The 15,599-nt window shown below is 39.3% G+C and overlaps 1 protein-coding gene across 20 annotated transcripts in view; it reads right to left on the bottom strand.

The window, feature by feature from the left end:
- Positions 1 to 15,599, bottom strand: part of CLASP2 (cytoplasmic linker associated protein 2) — a 7,203,062-nt gene that overhangs the window by 4,658,074 nt on the left and 2,529,389 nt on the right. For all 20 annotated transcript variants that reach the window (XM_044064956.1, XM_044064947.1, XM_044064955.1 and 17 more), the window contains one exon: positions 9,672 to 9,749. In XM_044064956.1, coding sequence (XP_043920891.1) covers positions 9,672 to 9,749 — 78 coding nt within the window. The remainder of the gene's footprint in view (positions 1 to 9,671; positions 9,750 to 15,599) is intronic.

The following is a 15,599-nucleotide window of genomic DNA, read 5'->3' as shown; positions in this document are numbered from 1 at the left end:
TAGAGTGCCTGGCCACCTGGGATGCCATGGATAGCTTAGATGCTACTTCAGTTTTGTTAGGGGAATCAGACATGGAGCTAAGAAGCGTATTTGCTTGGGAAACCAAGTCCAATGCAAATTCAACCATATGAGTTTGATAGTTAATAGCTCTGAAGGCCAGGGTAGAGGAAGTATATGTTTTCTTGCCCAGCCTATCTAAAAATTGACTGTCTTTATCAAAAGGTAACAGGGAAGGGGAAGGGAGCAACCAAGATGGTCTATCTGGGGCCATAGCTATGACAGCAGGGTCCGTCAAAGGGGGGGCTTTAGCAGGAGTTTGTGGTCCTCAGTCACTTTATTAACATGGTCTGGTCTCTTTGGATCAGGAGGCTGGGAGTAAGGGTCCTTTGAGCATGAAACAAATGCATCAAGGTATGCAGGAATCACTGGGGGAATGGCAGATGGGGAGGATGATTCAACCTGCAGCAATTCTAAGTATCGTGTTTGATTTTCTGACATTTGGGAAGAATCCCATTTGAAGTATTCCTTCATCTTAGTGATGGGTTTCATCAAATGTAATGTCCTCTGTTGGACAGTCTCCTTCAACAGAATCCTCATCTGGAGAATAACATTCCAGGGGTGAGGCCATTTGTGAAGCACAGGAGACTCTTCTGAGCAAGATGAGAGGGCCTCCTCTTCTTCTTCTTCTTCCTGGGGGGTAGGAAGGATTGAAGCAGCAGATATAGGCCTTGGACTGAGCGAAGGAATGGAGGGGACTGAGGATGGTGTAGGCCTTAGGGCATTGAAGGCCTGCATCAGGGACTGAATAAAGGACTGCCAAGGACTATCAAGTAGGGTAGATAAATGTTTAGTTTTCTGCTTTCTTTTAGTAGTAGTAGTTTTTAGAGAAAGGGTAGGCCTAGGCTCTAGGGTCTTAGCGACTGAAGGAGCCTCGTGCCTGTGAGATCCAGAAGGGTGTCTGGTAGAAGCTGGTTCCCCCTCGACATTGGAAATAACAGATGTCTGAGTTATCTCCGCAGAAGTGCTGGCCGGTGCTTCCATTACGGCTACCTCGAGGGAGACAGTAGACGTGGACGGCTCTAGCAGATGTCCCTCAATCCCTATATCTGCGGCTGGGGAAGGGGCGTCCAATGATGGAGAGGCAGCGCTGGTAGGTTGTGAAACTTTGGCCTTTTTCTTTGGAGGTTCTATCTGTTCTGCTGATTCCGGATCCATCCTAAGGGCTAGTTTTTTAAGCCTTTGATTTTCTAAATACAGGTTAAGGGCAGCCAAGGGGCTTCTAAGAGTTTTAAGGATAAATGATTGGCAGATGGAGCAGGAAATATGGTCATGTTCCTGGCTTAGACAGAAGACACAACAGTCGTGTGTGTCTTTATGCGGAATTTGATGTCCGCATCAACATTTACCTTTCTTAGTTGACATCGGCTAAAGTAAAAGGCAGCTAACCAAGCTTCAAGCAACAATATCAGTAAGAATTCCCCAACAGGGTAATTAGCTTTGACATCATGATAAGGAGGAGAGCTGACATTAGACTGCAGCAGAAAAGTTCTGGGGTCTGTGCATGCAGACGTCACATTTAAGGCCCCTGGTTTATGACCTTACGTGTGACGTCCCAAGCAGCTACAGCAACCAGGCTGAAAGCTTTTGCATAAGAGCCGACATTCGGGTCACCTGAGGCAGGGAATCCCGCAGTATGAATACTGCAATATGAGAATAAAAGTACATCTACCGTTATTATAAAAGAAGCTTCTACTTAAATTGAAACCCATCACTTTGGCTATCAAACTCCCATCACAACATCTAAAACAGCTGCTGATGCCATTGCTTTCTCCATCTCTGTACAGTTAAATAGGTTCAAATCTGAACAATATGTCCATGCCATCTGGAAACATTTCTATATTATTCTGATACACAAAGGTGGTACACTGACTTTTAACAATTACAGATCTATAGCTATCCTCTCTCCTTTTTCAAAAATCCTTGAGAAGTGTATGCACACACAACTCATGGAGTATCTCAGCTCCAGTAAACTACTTTCCAAAATACAGCATGGTTTCAGATTCCACCACAGTACAACCACTGCCCTTCTTCATTATGTTAGCACTATTAATCAGCTAAGAAATACTGGCAAACTTGTGTCAACAATGTTTCTTGACTTATCTAAAGCATTTGACACAGTATCACATCAGCATTTACTCTCTGAACTTGCTTCCATCAAATAAAGGGAAGTCTTTATACTCTATGGCCCTTTGGTGTGCAACAGCAGTTATTCTTGTTCTTCTTACGCTTGTTGGTGCCCCCCGGGGATGTGTGCTCTCCCCACTGCTATTCTCCCTCTACAGTAATGACTGCACCTCCAAGGATCTCTCTGTTAACTTATTAAATATGCAGACGATACAACTATCATCTGGCTCATCAGGAATGGTGATGAGTCTACATATAGATGGGAGGTTGAGCAGCTGGCCCTTTGGTGCAGTTAGAATAATCTAGAATGGAACACTTAAAACTGTGGAAATTACAACGGACTTCAGGAGTGGTACTACAATATTATCCCCCCTCTTTATATTTAATAATGCTGTGTTAGTTGTGGAATCCTTCAAGTTTATGGGATTTATAATCTCCCAGGACTTAAAGTGGGAAACCAATGTAGGGTCCATCATAAAAAAGGCACAACAGCAAATGCACTTTCGGTGACAGATGAGGAAGTTTAACCTACCACAGGAACTAAAAGAAATAATGTCATAAACCAAACAACAAAAGAAATAAAAATAATGAAACTTGGTTATAAACCAAATTGCACTTTTAATAGCAAAGTAATAAATTTGTATAAGTATCTAAGCTATCTATTGTTTATTCCTGCCCTCTGGTTTGCTTTAAGGGCTTTTTAAATTGTTTGTACCTATTTTGTGTGTCTGTTTTTTGGAGCTTTTCTCCCCAGGACTCCATTGAAAACGGGTTCTTTTAGGCCCAATGGACTATCCTGGTAAACCAACTGCAAATAAATAAATAAATAAATAAATAAATAAATCCAGTAAGCGCTTTCGTCTTCTAACAAACAAGACTTCATCAGACTTAATTTAAAATGACACCATCATTCATTTAAATACTAAAACTCCACATCATACGGCCATACAGGTTTAATGTTTTAACCCCTTCCTCTTCAAGTAAGCTACAAAATCCTCTCTTCTATTAAGCCCTGGAGGATAGCAGGCATTCAACTTAACCTGCCATGTGTATTCCAACCATCCAAGCTCTTCTTCTGCATTGAACTTTGTTTCATAATATAATTGTTAATAGTAATTACTTTGATTCCCTCTTTGTGATTTGATTTATGAGGGAATCAAAGTAATTACTATTAACAATCATAAGATCAAGATCAACAATATTTACACATGTACATCTAAGTATGTTGTCTATTTAATTGTTTTCAAATCTTGTGGGGCATTTTATGTGGGTCGAACCTGCTGGGAATTATTTAAGAGACTATATGAACATAAAAGAGCTGTGGAGACGGATGATGATAATAATGCTTTAGGCAAACATTACATAACAGGTGATTGTATAGTTGATTTCAAATTTGTGGTATTGGGAGCCATTACTGATTATAAAACAAAGTTCAGTGCAGAAGAAGAACTTGGATGGTTGGAATACACGTCAGGTTAAGTTGAATGCCTGCTATCCTCCAGGGCTTAATAGCAGAGAGGATTTTGTAGCTTACTTGAAGAGGAAGGGGGTTAAAACATTAAACCTGTATGGCCATGTGATCTGGAGTTTTAGTATTTAAATGAATGATGGTGTCATTTTAAATTCAGTCTGATGAAGTCTTGTTTGATAGAAGACGAAAGTGCTTACTGGATTTTATTACCTTGCTATTAAAAGTGCAATTTGGTTTATAACCAAGTTTCATTATTTTTCTACCACAGGAACTGTTGATTCAGTTCTATACAGCAGTCTGTTCTCAGCTCATCCATAACAGTGAAGTTTGGATCTCTGTCTAATCGTGACAAAGATAGGTTACATCGAATAGTCGGGTCTGCTGAAAATATCATTGCTGCTACTTTGCCTTCCTTACAGGACCTGTACTATTCCAGAGTCATGAAAAGGGCAAAGAAACATCACCGACCCTTCACATCCAGGCCACCATCTTTTTGGACTATTACCATCAGCCAGACGTTATAAATTAATACGCATCAAAACAAGCAGATATAAGAACAATTTTTTTCCACAGCCCATCAAGTTAATAAATGGTTAACTCAGTTTATTAGGTTGGGGTACTCTTTTTTTTCCAAGCCTCCGCTGATTCTGCAGTACTGTTTACATATTATTAATACTTGTTTCTTTCAGAATTTATTTCAGTATTTCCTGCACTGAGTTGCACTTTACACCTTGTATGTATACGTATATATATATTGACTTTTTTGTCTTGTTCTTAATAGTTGCATGTGTGTCACTTGTCTTGTTAATAGTTGTATGTATAGCGTTTATGTTGTTTATGTAATTCATACTTGGAGAGTCACTGAAACTGGAGTCAAATTCCTTGCATGTATACATACCTGGCCAATAAATGCGATTCTGATTCTTGGTCTCCTGCCTACAGAGAAGGTGTAGTACTGAAGGAGTATGTGCAGCAAGGAGGGGAGGGAAGCTGACTTAAGTTTGTTTTAAGGAAACTTAGAGACAGCACTATCCAGGAATTTCCTTATGCTATAACCAGTAACCCACAGAGATAACTCCCAGCATAAGGTAAAAATGAGAAAGGTTCTTCATACTTAAAGCCGCCAAGCTTAGTTGTGTCTTCACAAAGAATTTAGAGTACACATGCACTTCACTGTTTCAAAAAATCTGATGGCCTTTTTCTGTCAAGTACTGATGTTTTGGGGGTAGGGAGGTTATGCCTTGCTGAAATGAAAAATAAGTCATGAGTTAGGAAGACAATTATTGAAACACCAAGATTATTTACTCAGATATACATCTGCAGAACAGTTTATCATGCAAATTAAAATACAGAGGTGAGAATTTGCAAAACAAAATACAGCTATAAAAACCAGGTACGAGGCCAAGAAAGATAAGGATGGAAATTACTCAGTGGGAACAAGCTGAAACAAGGCATGTAAAAGTCACAAGGTTTAAAAATGTTTTGGGAGACATACTGACCCCTGCAAGGAGGGTTATGGAGAAAGTGGAAAACCACAAACCATTTTTCCTGAAAGGTACACAATAAAGACATATCACTGAGCAATTAAACAATAAACATAAGCCAATACAAAGCAGCGTTATCCTGCAGGCACAGAAATCTAGCAATAGCTAATAAAAATGCCAAACATATTGCAAAAAAAAATGCAGAAATGTAATTCACACACCAATTGTAAAGAGCAGTTAAAAAAAAAAGGTGCTAGCCAGGACTAGGCATTTTTTGAAGACCATGGAGGCTGTAAATAACACAAAGGGTAAAGTGGAAAACTGGAAGTATGATGAACAAGCTGAAAATCTTAAACAATTCCTGAAGAAGGATGAATGGGAATGTGGAGATAGGTATTATTAAAAATGCAGATATACCAGGAAGGTTTGCAGAAGAATGTAAAGGAGAAGAGTTTGCAGAGACAGCATTTTGAATGAGGTACCTTCAGAAAGATGTAGAGAAGGGACATATGTAGAATGGGCTTCCATTTTCCTACTTTTCTGGGTACCAGAAAAGGTCTGGAATAAAACTCTTGCTACATGCTGTGGAGTCGCAGGTCCTATTGCATTTTGTTTGTGAAGAGCCTTGCAGGATAGGAATTACAAGGATTACCTGGCTGGGAGGAGGTGGTGGGATACCTCTGAAAGGTGTAATCTCCTTCCATGTCATTTTTGTAATCTTGCTGAATAATGGACAGCACCCATTTGTCAGACGTTATGATTTGCCAAGCAGAGAGGGATGAGGTCAGTCTTTGTGATAGAGACAGAGAGAAGGATGGTCTAAGTGGGAATGGAATAAGTAAAAGAATAGGCTAATTAGTCTGGAAATGGAGGCTTCCCAGGCTTGGGAGTATTTGGTTTAACCTGAAATCTCATTGTAGGTATTTTTCTGCCCTTCTGTGAAGGGGACAGATTTAGCTTTCCAAAGGAATCACGATGTCTGCTCCATGAAGGCAGACAAGAATAAAAAAATAAAATAAAATTAGGAATGAGTACTTATTTGGCAGCAGGCAGCTTTGGGAGGTCCAGTAAATCACGGCAAGATAAAAAAAAAATATGTTTTTTCATAGTCTGCCTGTAGTGATCCTTTAATCTTGAGAGTTTTGAGCACTCTTTGCGGATAGAAATTTAACATTTAAAGGTACAATGACAAAGCACCTCAGTGAAAAATAAAGTTTGAAACTGTGGAAAGTGAATACATAGCGGTTTTAAAACTTTAATGCTTTTAACAGAAACAGTGCACAATTTTGTTTATTTAAAGGTAGTCAGTGCACTTTTACTTTGGGTTAAAAAATAATGTCTAATAAAAGCAAACAAATAGTTTTTTCATATCGGAGAGGGAAACAGGGATGCAAAAAGAACAGACAGCAGTAAGTTTAAGTGGGAACACAAGCTGTAACTTGCTTTAGCATGGACAACCTTATTTTTAGATTAGGTAATGTCTGCGGGTGCAGCTATCAGTTAGGGGCAAGTGCTTTGATCTGGAGGGGTAAACTTCATTTGTTGAAAATGTACATAGTTTTGTGTGGCTGATTTAAGTTAAAAGATAGTGGGGTCTGAAAATGTATTTTTTGTCTCACTGTTTTCACTGAAGCAAAAAAAAAAGTGAAAGGTGACAGGTTTAAATGGAGATGAGAAGAAGCATCACATAAAAGATCAGCACACTAAACAGTGAGTGCACATAAGCCAAAAACTGGAAATACACATTCAGAAGAACTGTCATTTATACTAGCTGGATGTAATTGTGATGATGTGAGGTATTGCCAGCTGCACCAGGAGAAGTAGGGAAGTGGATTGTAACATATGCCAGCACAACTAGCTGGAATTTAGTACAGAACTGTATGTTATTTGAATATCAAACTGATTTGTGAAGATGCTTGTACTGAAAATGTACCAACAGTGGGGAGATCACAGTAATGGCTTTCTGCCATAATTGCCACTCTGTCCGCATAACAACAGAATGCAAATGGCTTTACAGGTATAGATAAAACGCAGAGAGTACTGAATTATATTAAGACATGTTGGGTGTAAACAGCAGTGCTGTAGGAGATATATCTGGACAAAAGTCAGCATGTGAATTTAACAAAGAAAGGATTTCAGGATGGACATTCAGTAGAATATCAGGGACAACTCCAATAGTGACAGAAAATGGAAAAAAGACAATGTTAGCTTTCTGGTACTAAGGGGTTACTAGAAAGGGAGGAGGATTAAGCTGGCATGTTCTTAAGTTCCACAAAAAAGTGCTATTATGGAGCTTAACAAGATTTTGGGAGAAATAATCAGCTTTCAACAGGAATATTATTTATGGGTCAGGAATAGAACTTGATTTGCAATAGTGAGGATATATTAGGGAACCTAGGATGGAAAACTTAACAAAAGGCAATGGATTTCTGAAGAAATATTTATTTATTTTATTTATTTATTGACATTTGTTAACCCGGGTTGGTCCAGCTGAGCCAAAGTCCCATTTTTAGTGGAGACCCGAGGAGAAAAGCTCTGGTTACATACAGTAAAATTAACAGTTCAGTTACATATACTGGGTAGCTAGTAAACTAGAAATTGTTTACTAAGTACAAAGGGTGAGGAAGCTAAAACTCCAGCTGGGTTGGGGGGTTAAGTTGAATTAATGCAACAAATATATGAGAATAGTTGGTACAGAAGGTATGAATTCAGTAGTAGGAACTCAGGGACAGACTTTACATATTTTGCAAGAAGCAGTAACAGGGTAAAACAGGACAGAAATTATTTCATAGAAGCCTGTATAATATGTAACTGAAAGTTTGGGCACACGTCAAATAACTATTGAAAATAATGCACTGATAAAAATTAAGACAAAGACGTCAGGTTTGTTTGTGTTTTTCGGCTTTTCCCGGTTAGGGGTCGCCACAGCAGAACTCCGGTCCGCTAATGACTGGCAGTAGATTTTTACGTGCTGGCTTGCCGGGCCTAACGCACAACCTTCAATGAAGGAACGCCCATTCACGCATGTCGACATACAGAAGACGCTCTAACTGAGAATCGAACGGGCAACGTCTAACTGTGAGGCGACAACGCAGATAAAGTAATTAAAATGAACTATTGTTTTTCTGCTTACCCATTAAGAAGAGAGGAATTTAAGGAATGAATAGTTGAAATTATGCAGGAGTTAGTAGGGAAGACAGACATTTCTTTAGAAGGGATAAGCTAATGAATGAGATAAAATGAAAAAGGAGCAGGGTAGAAATAAAAACAGAAAAACATGAGACAGAAATGTTACAAATTACTTTGAGGGCTGACAAGTGTTTCAGTACTGGGGAATAAGGAACTCCTAAAGAACAAGGATGAGATTCTAATGCAGACTGCTAAAGTGGACAATAGAGATGTAATTAGACACTGTGTGTGAGTTTTTGGAATGTAACAAAGTTGGCAATTTTTAAAAACTCCTTACAGAGTACTGTGACAGAAAAGTTAGGAAACTTTAAGACACAGTAAGGCCTTACTACGTTTAATGCTAAAAAAAGCAATGACTAGAAAATGGAAATCAAACCAAGTGTAACTGAAGTATTGAATATTGTAAAGCATATATAAGAAACTAAAGTGGAATCTTTAGAAAATGGAATTTCATAGAAATACATGGAATTTGTGGGAGCAATGCATGCAAAATAATGTTCTCAGTGAGGTTTACAGGAAGGCAAGAACTGAGTAATTTATGTAATGCTGGAGTGAATGATGAAATTTATTAAAATGACTATAACAGTGGAAACGTACTATAAACTGTTTTCTATTAATGTATATAAACACCTTACTATTTAAACTGTGATGACTTAATAGATATGTTAAAAATGCTGTGCTGGGACACTATTACTACTACTAACAACAACAATCATTATAAAACCTGAAACATTGTGCATGACATTTTTTTTAAAGGACCAGGTTGAAAACACTGCTCATTTGCATCTGACTACATTAATTACAAATGCTTCCAGTGGCTTAAAAAAAGCTCATACCAACAGGAAAAAATAAGGAGCTATCCCTTCCTGTTTTAAATATCTCATTGGTAGCAATGACCAGAATATAAAAAGGATGGGAGAAGTCCTCTTAATAATCTGTAGTCAATACAGCAACTACACCACCATCATACTCTCAAGAAAGGGGGAAAGAGCAGAGCACAGAAGAGACACAATTAACACACTAATGGCATCAAGGTGTGATGCAGTGTCAAAGCATACTCTGCCCCTAATTTAGGTTACCTCCAAATCTACTATTACAACCCATAAATTAAACAAAATCACTCCTCTGCAATACGACACCTCAGTCCATTAATCTAAGATTTACTGTGCAAAGAGTAACAAACTCAGAAATAATAAAAAAAATCCAAGTATTATTTTTGAAGGCCATTTTACTATGATGCAGCAGCTGTGAACAAGCACAAATTTATAAAACTTCAAATATAAGAGTACATTTTAATGGCTAAAAAAATCAAAGTAATTTTATGTAAACCATATATTGCTTACTTTCTAGCCTCAGCTCTTGCCTCACCATCTGCATCGTGAATGCCTTTCTTGATGGTATCAACCAGAACAGCAACATGCCTAAAATAAATGTATTTAGAGGTTACTTTCCAGATTTCATTACATCAAACATTCCTTCAGTTGTCTAAATACTAGAAATTAATTTAATCAAGTATATTAACCACAACATTAAAGATGGCAATGTACTTTTTCTAGTACCCATTCTACACTGTTCAACTCATCACAGACATCTTATCAGAATTCAGTTTTCAGAATTATTTCAAATTATAAAGACAAAATGGGAAACAAGTCAATGATAATTGTCTCGAGTCAATTATTTACAAAGTGTTATTTACAAAATGATATTAAAACTGACTTAAAAAAATAAGGAACCCAAATTAAGTTAAAGAGGCTGTTGAAAAGGGGTTGATTATCCTCTAACAAAATCCAACAATGTGATTATAATATGAAACCACCAAAACAATCTAAAAATGTAGTAAAGTAATATAACATAATGTAGCAATGTAAAGTGAATGAATGAATGTGGAACTTGGGTAGAGAACATAAAAGGACACATTCTACAGAAAGATAAGTAGCCTTATTCACAGTACACGGACTCTGCTATCTCCACATTCTAAAAGCTTCACAGGCAATTACCTTTCACAGAAGGCAACCAAGACTGATAAAAGGAAGTTTCCACTAGCACTGCATGAGTAATTATGATGTCCCTAAGCCATGAGTAGATGTATAAATAACGTATCCGACCTTGGTAGGTATACCAAGCAAGAGTTACCCTGATTTTGAAATTAGGCAAGCTCAGAAGACTAGGCCAAACAGTCACTTCTTTAACAGCCACAAAGCCTCAGCATATGACAGAAGCTGGGAAAAGTCATCCCAGCCATATGGAATACATGGTACTTGCGTCTTTCTGGAAATTACCATAAAGTTAGTGTTTCATTCAAGTTCTACTACAACTCTATAACTATCAAATCTACTATAAGGGAACTAGGTGCAAGTGCCACACTACAGTCATTGCACTCTGCCAACCTGCAATAAACACCTCTTCCACGCAAACTGCTAATCCACCATACTGTCCAAGTGAGAAAATTCTCTCATGGTGAGGGAGCAAAGGCCTAACAAAGATGAGCCCAACCACTCTGCAAAATTTTACATGAACAGCTTACCAGAACTAATCTCAAAGAATAGAAGTTTTTTTTTTTTTTTTTTTAAGAATAGGAAAAATCACAGGGAATGTGTAAGATACTACTGTGAAGATGGAGGGGAAACTTTAAACAATATTATGATCTACCTATAACCCTGTTTTCACAGTCCTGAATTGGGGAAATCTCCAAATTATGCATCGAGAATATAGCTGAAGGCTGTAACAAGCATTGGTAGTGTAAAGTACTAATCTCCAAGGACATTTTCAGACTTATACCGGGAGCAGTGTCTGGTTAAGTGACATGCTCTGAGCCACACAATTAGGCAATGGAGACTGACAGAATCAAACCTTTTCACCAATGCACTACAGTGAACAGCTTGTTAACAGCTCCTTAATCTTCTAAGCCAACTGCCAGACTTCAACACTGGACCCAACTGGAAGTGCTCAATAATTATATTTACAAAGAAATGAACAATATCCTTAAAAACAGCTGCAAAATTAACTATTTTGAAAAAGGGCAATGTGAAGTACTGCTATGTTAGCAACTTACCACAGCTATAGATGTTCAAGTATATTCACTTTTCCAGTTATGACAACTGGCATTTCTATACGCAGGGAGCTTGACTGCTATCCTAACATCCAAAGCCATACCCCCCTCAACTTCCTTCCAGCCAGGCATCAGTTATATAACAGAGGCATTGGTAGAAGCCACCTTCAGAGGTTTCTTGTTCTGTCTGAATCAGGACATTTGTGTAGACATGCCACAGTGCAAGTGGACCTTGGAGAGTCATCCCTAGAAAATAATGACCAAACCACAAAGCACCAATCTACCTCTCAGCATTATAAATTAATGCAGAAAAAAAGAAGAATGTTTCCTGTAGGAAAGATGAGAAAGATGGGGAAACAGGGTACCTATCCCCAACCCCAGGATGTCCAAATGCAAACAGAGGGAGTGTTAGCAATGGAATAGGATTGTAGCAGTGAATATTGCTGAACATTCTGTTACATTCCTAATCACATTCACTGATGTGACCATGACATCTCAGAAGAAGCCCACAGCTCAGGAACCAAAGGGTCTACTGTGTTCGCAACATTAAGGAAGGTAGTGACAAACCTTGTCAAAGTCTTGGATGCAAAAATTGTTTGCTAGGTTTGGAACAGGTATGGCTCGATAACCAAACAGCAACTACCAAAATGGGCTGCATGCTTAAACCCACTCAAAAAGGCAATGGTGGCCACAGTGGTTCTATCAGAATGTACGTTAACGTGGACAGGAACAGCTCTACCATTAAGGAACTGCAAAAACAGACACATTGGACTAGCTATTTAGATACCGTCTGCTAGTTTACAGGCTTCCCCACCATCATCTTTGTGCAAAATGAACAGCTACTCTGATTACACCTGCTTAGTCCTACAGAACTAACATTTTAGTTGTTTATACACATATAAGGAATGTTAAGATTTCTCTCCTCTGCTCTAAGGATTTGGGAAAAAAGAAAGGGAGATGAATGACCTGGTTTAGAAAATGGTCTGCTACTACTTTAGACAAGACAATAGGACTTACTGACAGTCTGACTCTTGTCCTTGCAAAAATTAAAAAATGGTTCTTTGCACATAACCTGTAACTTGAAATTCTACTAGTAGCAGTAAACCTTGCCAAAAAAGGGAGTATTCCAAGGAAAGTATTTGGAGCATCTGAAAGTAGATGGCTCAAAGAATGGAAATACATTTTTTCTAAGCCATAGCTGAGGTCATGTAGTGAAGTAATGCATCTTTCTGGTGGTTAAAGATGCAACAATCTCCCTCCCTTACAAGGCTGCTAAATGGTAGTTAGGGTCATGGAGGAATCCACTGGCAAGAAAGATGACACAGCTAATACACAGGTCGGCCCTGGCCTGTACAGGTCTGAGAGATGGAGAGGCGAGAAACAAGGAAACCTGTGCTAATCTGGGTTCTGATCTCTAGCAGGGAACCGGAGGGAGAGCCTTCAATTTTGGTGTGACTTCCTTGTGTTAGGATTCCTACCCTCCCACATAACATTTACCATGTCCAATGCAAATATGTGCATACTATATCATTCAAACCATCAGCCTCGAAATCTTCAGGTGTGAAAGTAAAATAGAGTCTTTGTTCTAAGTCAAGAAGTCTGCACATTGAGGCGAAAGTATGAATTCTATCCATTCAGTGCAAGACTCAGCAAGAGGGAGAAACTAATGCTGTCTTAACAAAAGGAAGCTATCAATAGCATTTCTGACTTCACCTTACTCTTTTGCGATCCCCTGGGGATCATTGTTATTGGAGAGAAAGTGTACAGAAATAATCCTGCCCAGGACACGAAAAAGGCATCCACATTCTATGCTCCCTAGAGCTGCTGTTCTGCTGCAAAACTTTCTCAGCTGCTTTTGAATGAAGAAAAAAAAAAAAGGTCTACTTCTGGCACACCCCACCTGCGTCACATCTAGAAAGAAATCTCTGTTTCCATTTGAGTGGACCTGACAATGTCCTGCTCGGCTTGTTTGCAAAGACATTCTTCTGAGACGGGATGTAATTCACATTGTGGTTCAAAATCATCTCTGCGGCTGCTTCTCAAGTTTGCACTGTTAACCTGCATAATGGCTAAAGATGGGTACCCCTTGCATGCTAACATACCATGCAAATGCTAGGATGCCAAACAAGGGTGTTGAGCCACCAGAGTCCAAATTTGTCTGAATACTTTGGAAGGCTAAAATTACTGCCATCACCTCTTTGATGTGGGTGCCTCTCTCTCTCTCTCTCTCTCTCTCTCTCTCTCTCTCTGAGCTGCTTGTCTCATGGACCCTGAATACTCAAATCTTTCACAAATGGAGACTGTGCCAGATGAGTCTGTGATTGAGACTGACATCCCAGATGACCTTAAAGGGTACCTCACAAACTGACAAACACCTGGTACATCCATATACAAGTAAACAAGGGACTGGTTACTCCAGAGAATGGATGGGTTGACACAATCTACTCCTAAAGCAACACTAACTTCCGTCATATTCAGTCTGGCTGGAGGGACGATTAGAACTGCAGGAATTCATATACCATAGAACGTTCAGCAACTTTGCTTGCTGTGATGGTCCTCTCTTCAAAGACTGTAACAATATTTTTCATGGGGAATGAAAGGTCTTTTTGTTTATGTGTGACTTGTAATGTCCCCAAGAACACAACTTTTCTCTTGGGGGTCATATGGGAACCCTGATATGTTTAGAGAGGCCAGGTCTTTTGGTCATGCCAAGGTGAACTGTGCAGTCTCTTGTACTTCCTATAAAAAGGCTGCCTGAATTAGATGATCATTCAAGTTGGGGTGGATACAAAAGCCCTAAGGCATGCAAATAAGCCGTTACTAGAGCTAGACACTGAAAACCATGGGTATTGTAGACAGACGAAATAATGAGGAGGTGAATTGGTAGTAAGCTTCTCCTGCCTCAAATTTAATAAAACTTCTGGGTACCTTTGTAATGTGAATGTTGACACACATACTCTACGGCCAAGGAAATTAAGAGCCCGAAGTAAAAGAAGCAGAAGGCCCTGGTGTGCAAGCATTTTGAAAGTAGGTACTTTTAAGAATTAGAATTTGTTCAACTCTGACAGGTCTAAAATTGGTCACAAATAATGCCCTCTTTTCTTGGCACCAGAAAAAGTGGAAAAAAATCTCGTCTCCTCTTCCACTTACAGCACTCTTTCAACAGCACCCTAAACTAAAAGGTCCACTAACAAGAGAAGAGACAAACTAAATTTGCCCTTTGAGAACTAGGCAGCTACTGAAAATGAGAGTTTGCTTAGGAACCAGAACTTGTATCCCTACTTCAAAATACTAATCACCTACTGGTCCAGGGTTATAACCTTCCACTCCCTCACAAAACGGCCTTTAGTTTTATGTAAGGACATGTCATTTGAGGAAAGGTAATTAGGCTTGAGAAAGTACAGTTTTGTACCTACCATAAATGTAGATGTCCGAACTGGATAGCATCTGCAGTCATAACAGCTGGGTTGTCCTGTCGTCAGGCAGCCCGTCAGTCGGCCGGATTCCAAAGTCCGGGTCCGGCTTCGGCTGATGTCGCTCTTCATCCGACGTCATCTCTGTTGGACTTCGGGTATAAAGGCATCAGCCGACGCCATCTTCCTCAGTGTTTCTTGCCCCAGATGCCAGCAGCCCTCCTGAAGGCTAAAAATTTTGGATAGATGCCAATGTTTCCAAAAGGATAGAGGTAACCACAAAAATAAGCATGTATGTACATATATACAAACAAATACACCATAAAAGACTCCCCCCCATCAGCTAGCTATTAGGAGGGTAAACACCCTAGGAGTACCTCAGAGGGGAAGGAGGGAGGGTAATCCTGACTGCAGATGCTATCCAGTTCGGACATCTACATTTATGGTAGGTACAAAACTGTACTATGTCCTTCATGGATGCATCTGCAGTCATAACAGCTGGGTAGAATACCATAGCCAACTAGGGGGAGGAGGATAAAGGTAGATTATGGTGTGTTTAGGATCCCTTGCAGTACAGCAGTGGCAAACCCTGCTCGGGATCTGGAATATAGAGGCAAATTATAATGCTTGGCAAATGTATGCACGGAGGTCCAAGTAGCCGCCTCAATAATGTCTTTGGTAGCCACTCCTCGTAAGAAGGCTGTGGTAGTGGCTGTTGCCCTTGTAGAATGAGGTCTTATGTTCTGTGGAATTGGTTTTCCATGGAAGGAGTAACAGAATCGTATGCAATTTCCTATCCATTTGGAGAT

This window comes from Protopterus annectens, chromosome 3.part0 (assembly GCF_019279795.1).
Source record: "Protopterus annectens isolate FY-2018-M chromosome 3.part0, PAN1.0, whole genome shotgun sequence".
NCBI lineage: Eukaryota > Metazoa > Chordata > Ceratodontiformes > Protopteridae > Protopterus > Protopterus annectens.
The sequence above is the reverse complement of the archived record's forward strand: the minus strand, read 5'-3'. Positions and strand labels throughout refer to the sequence as shown.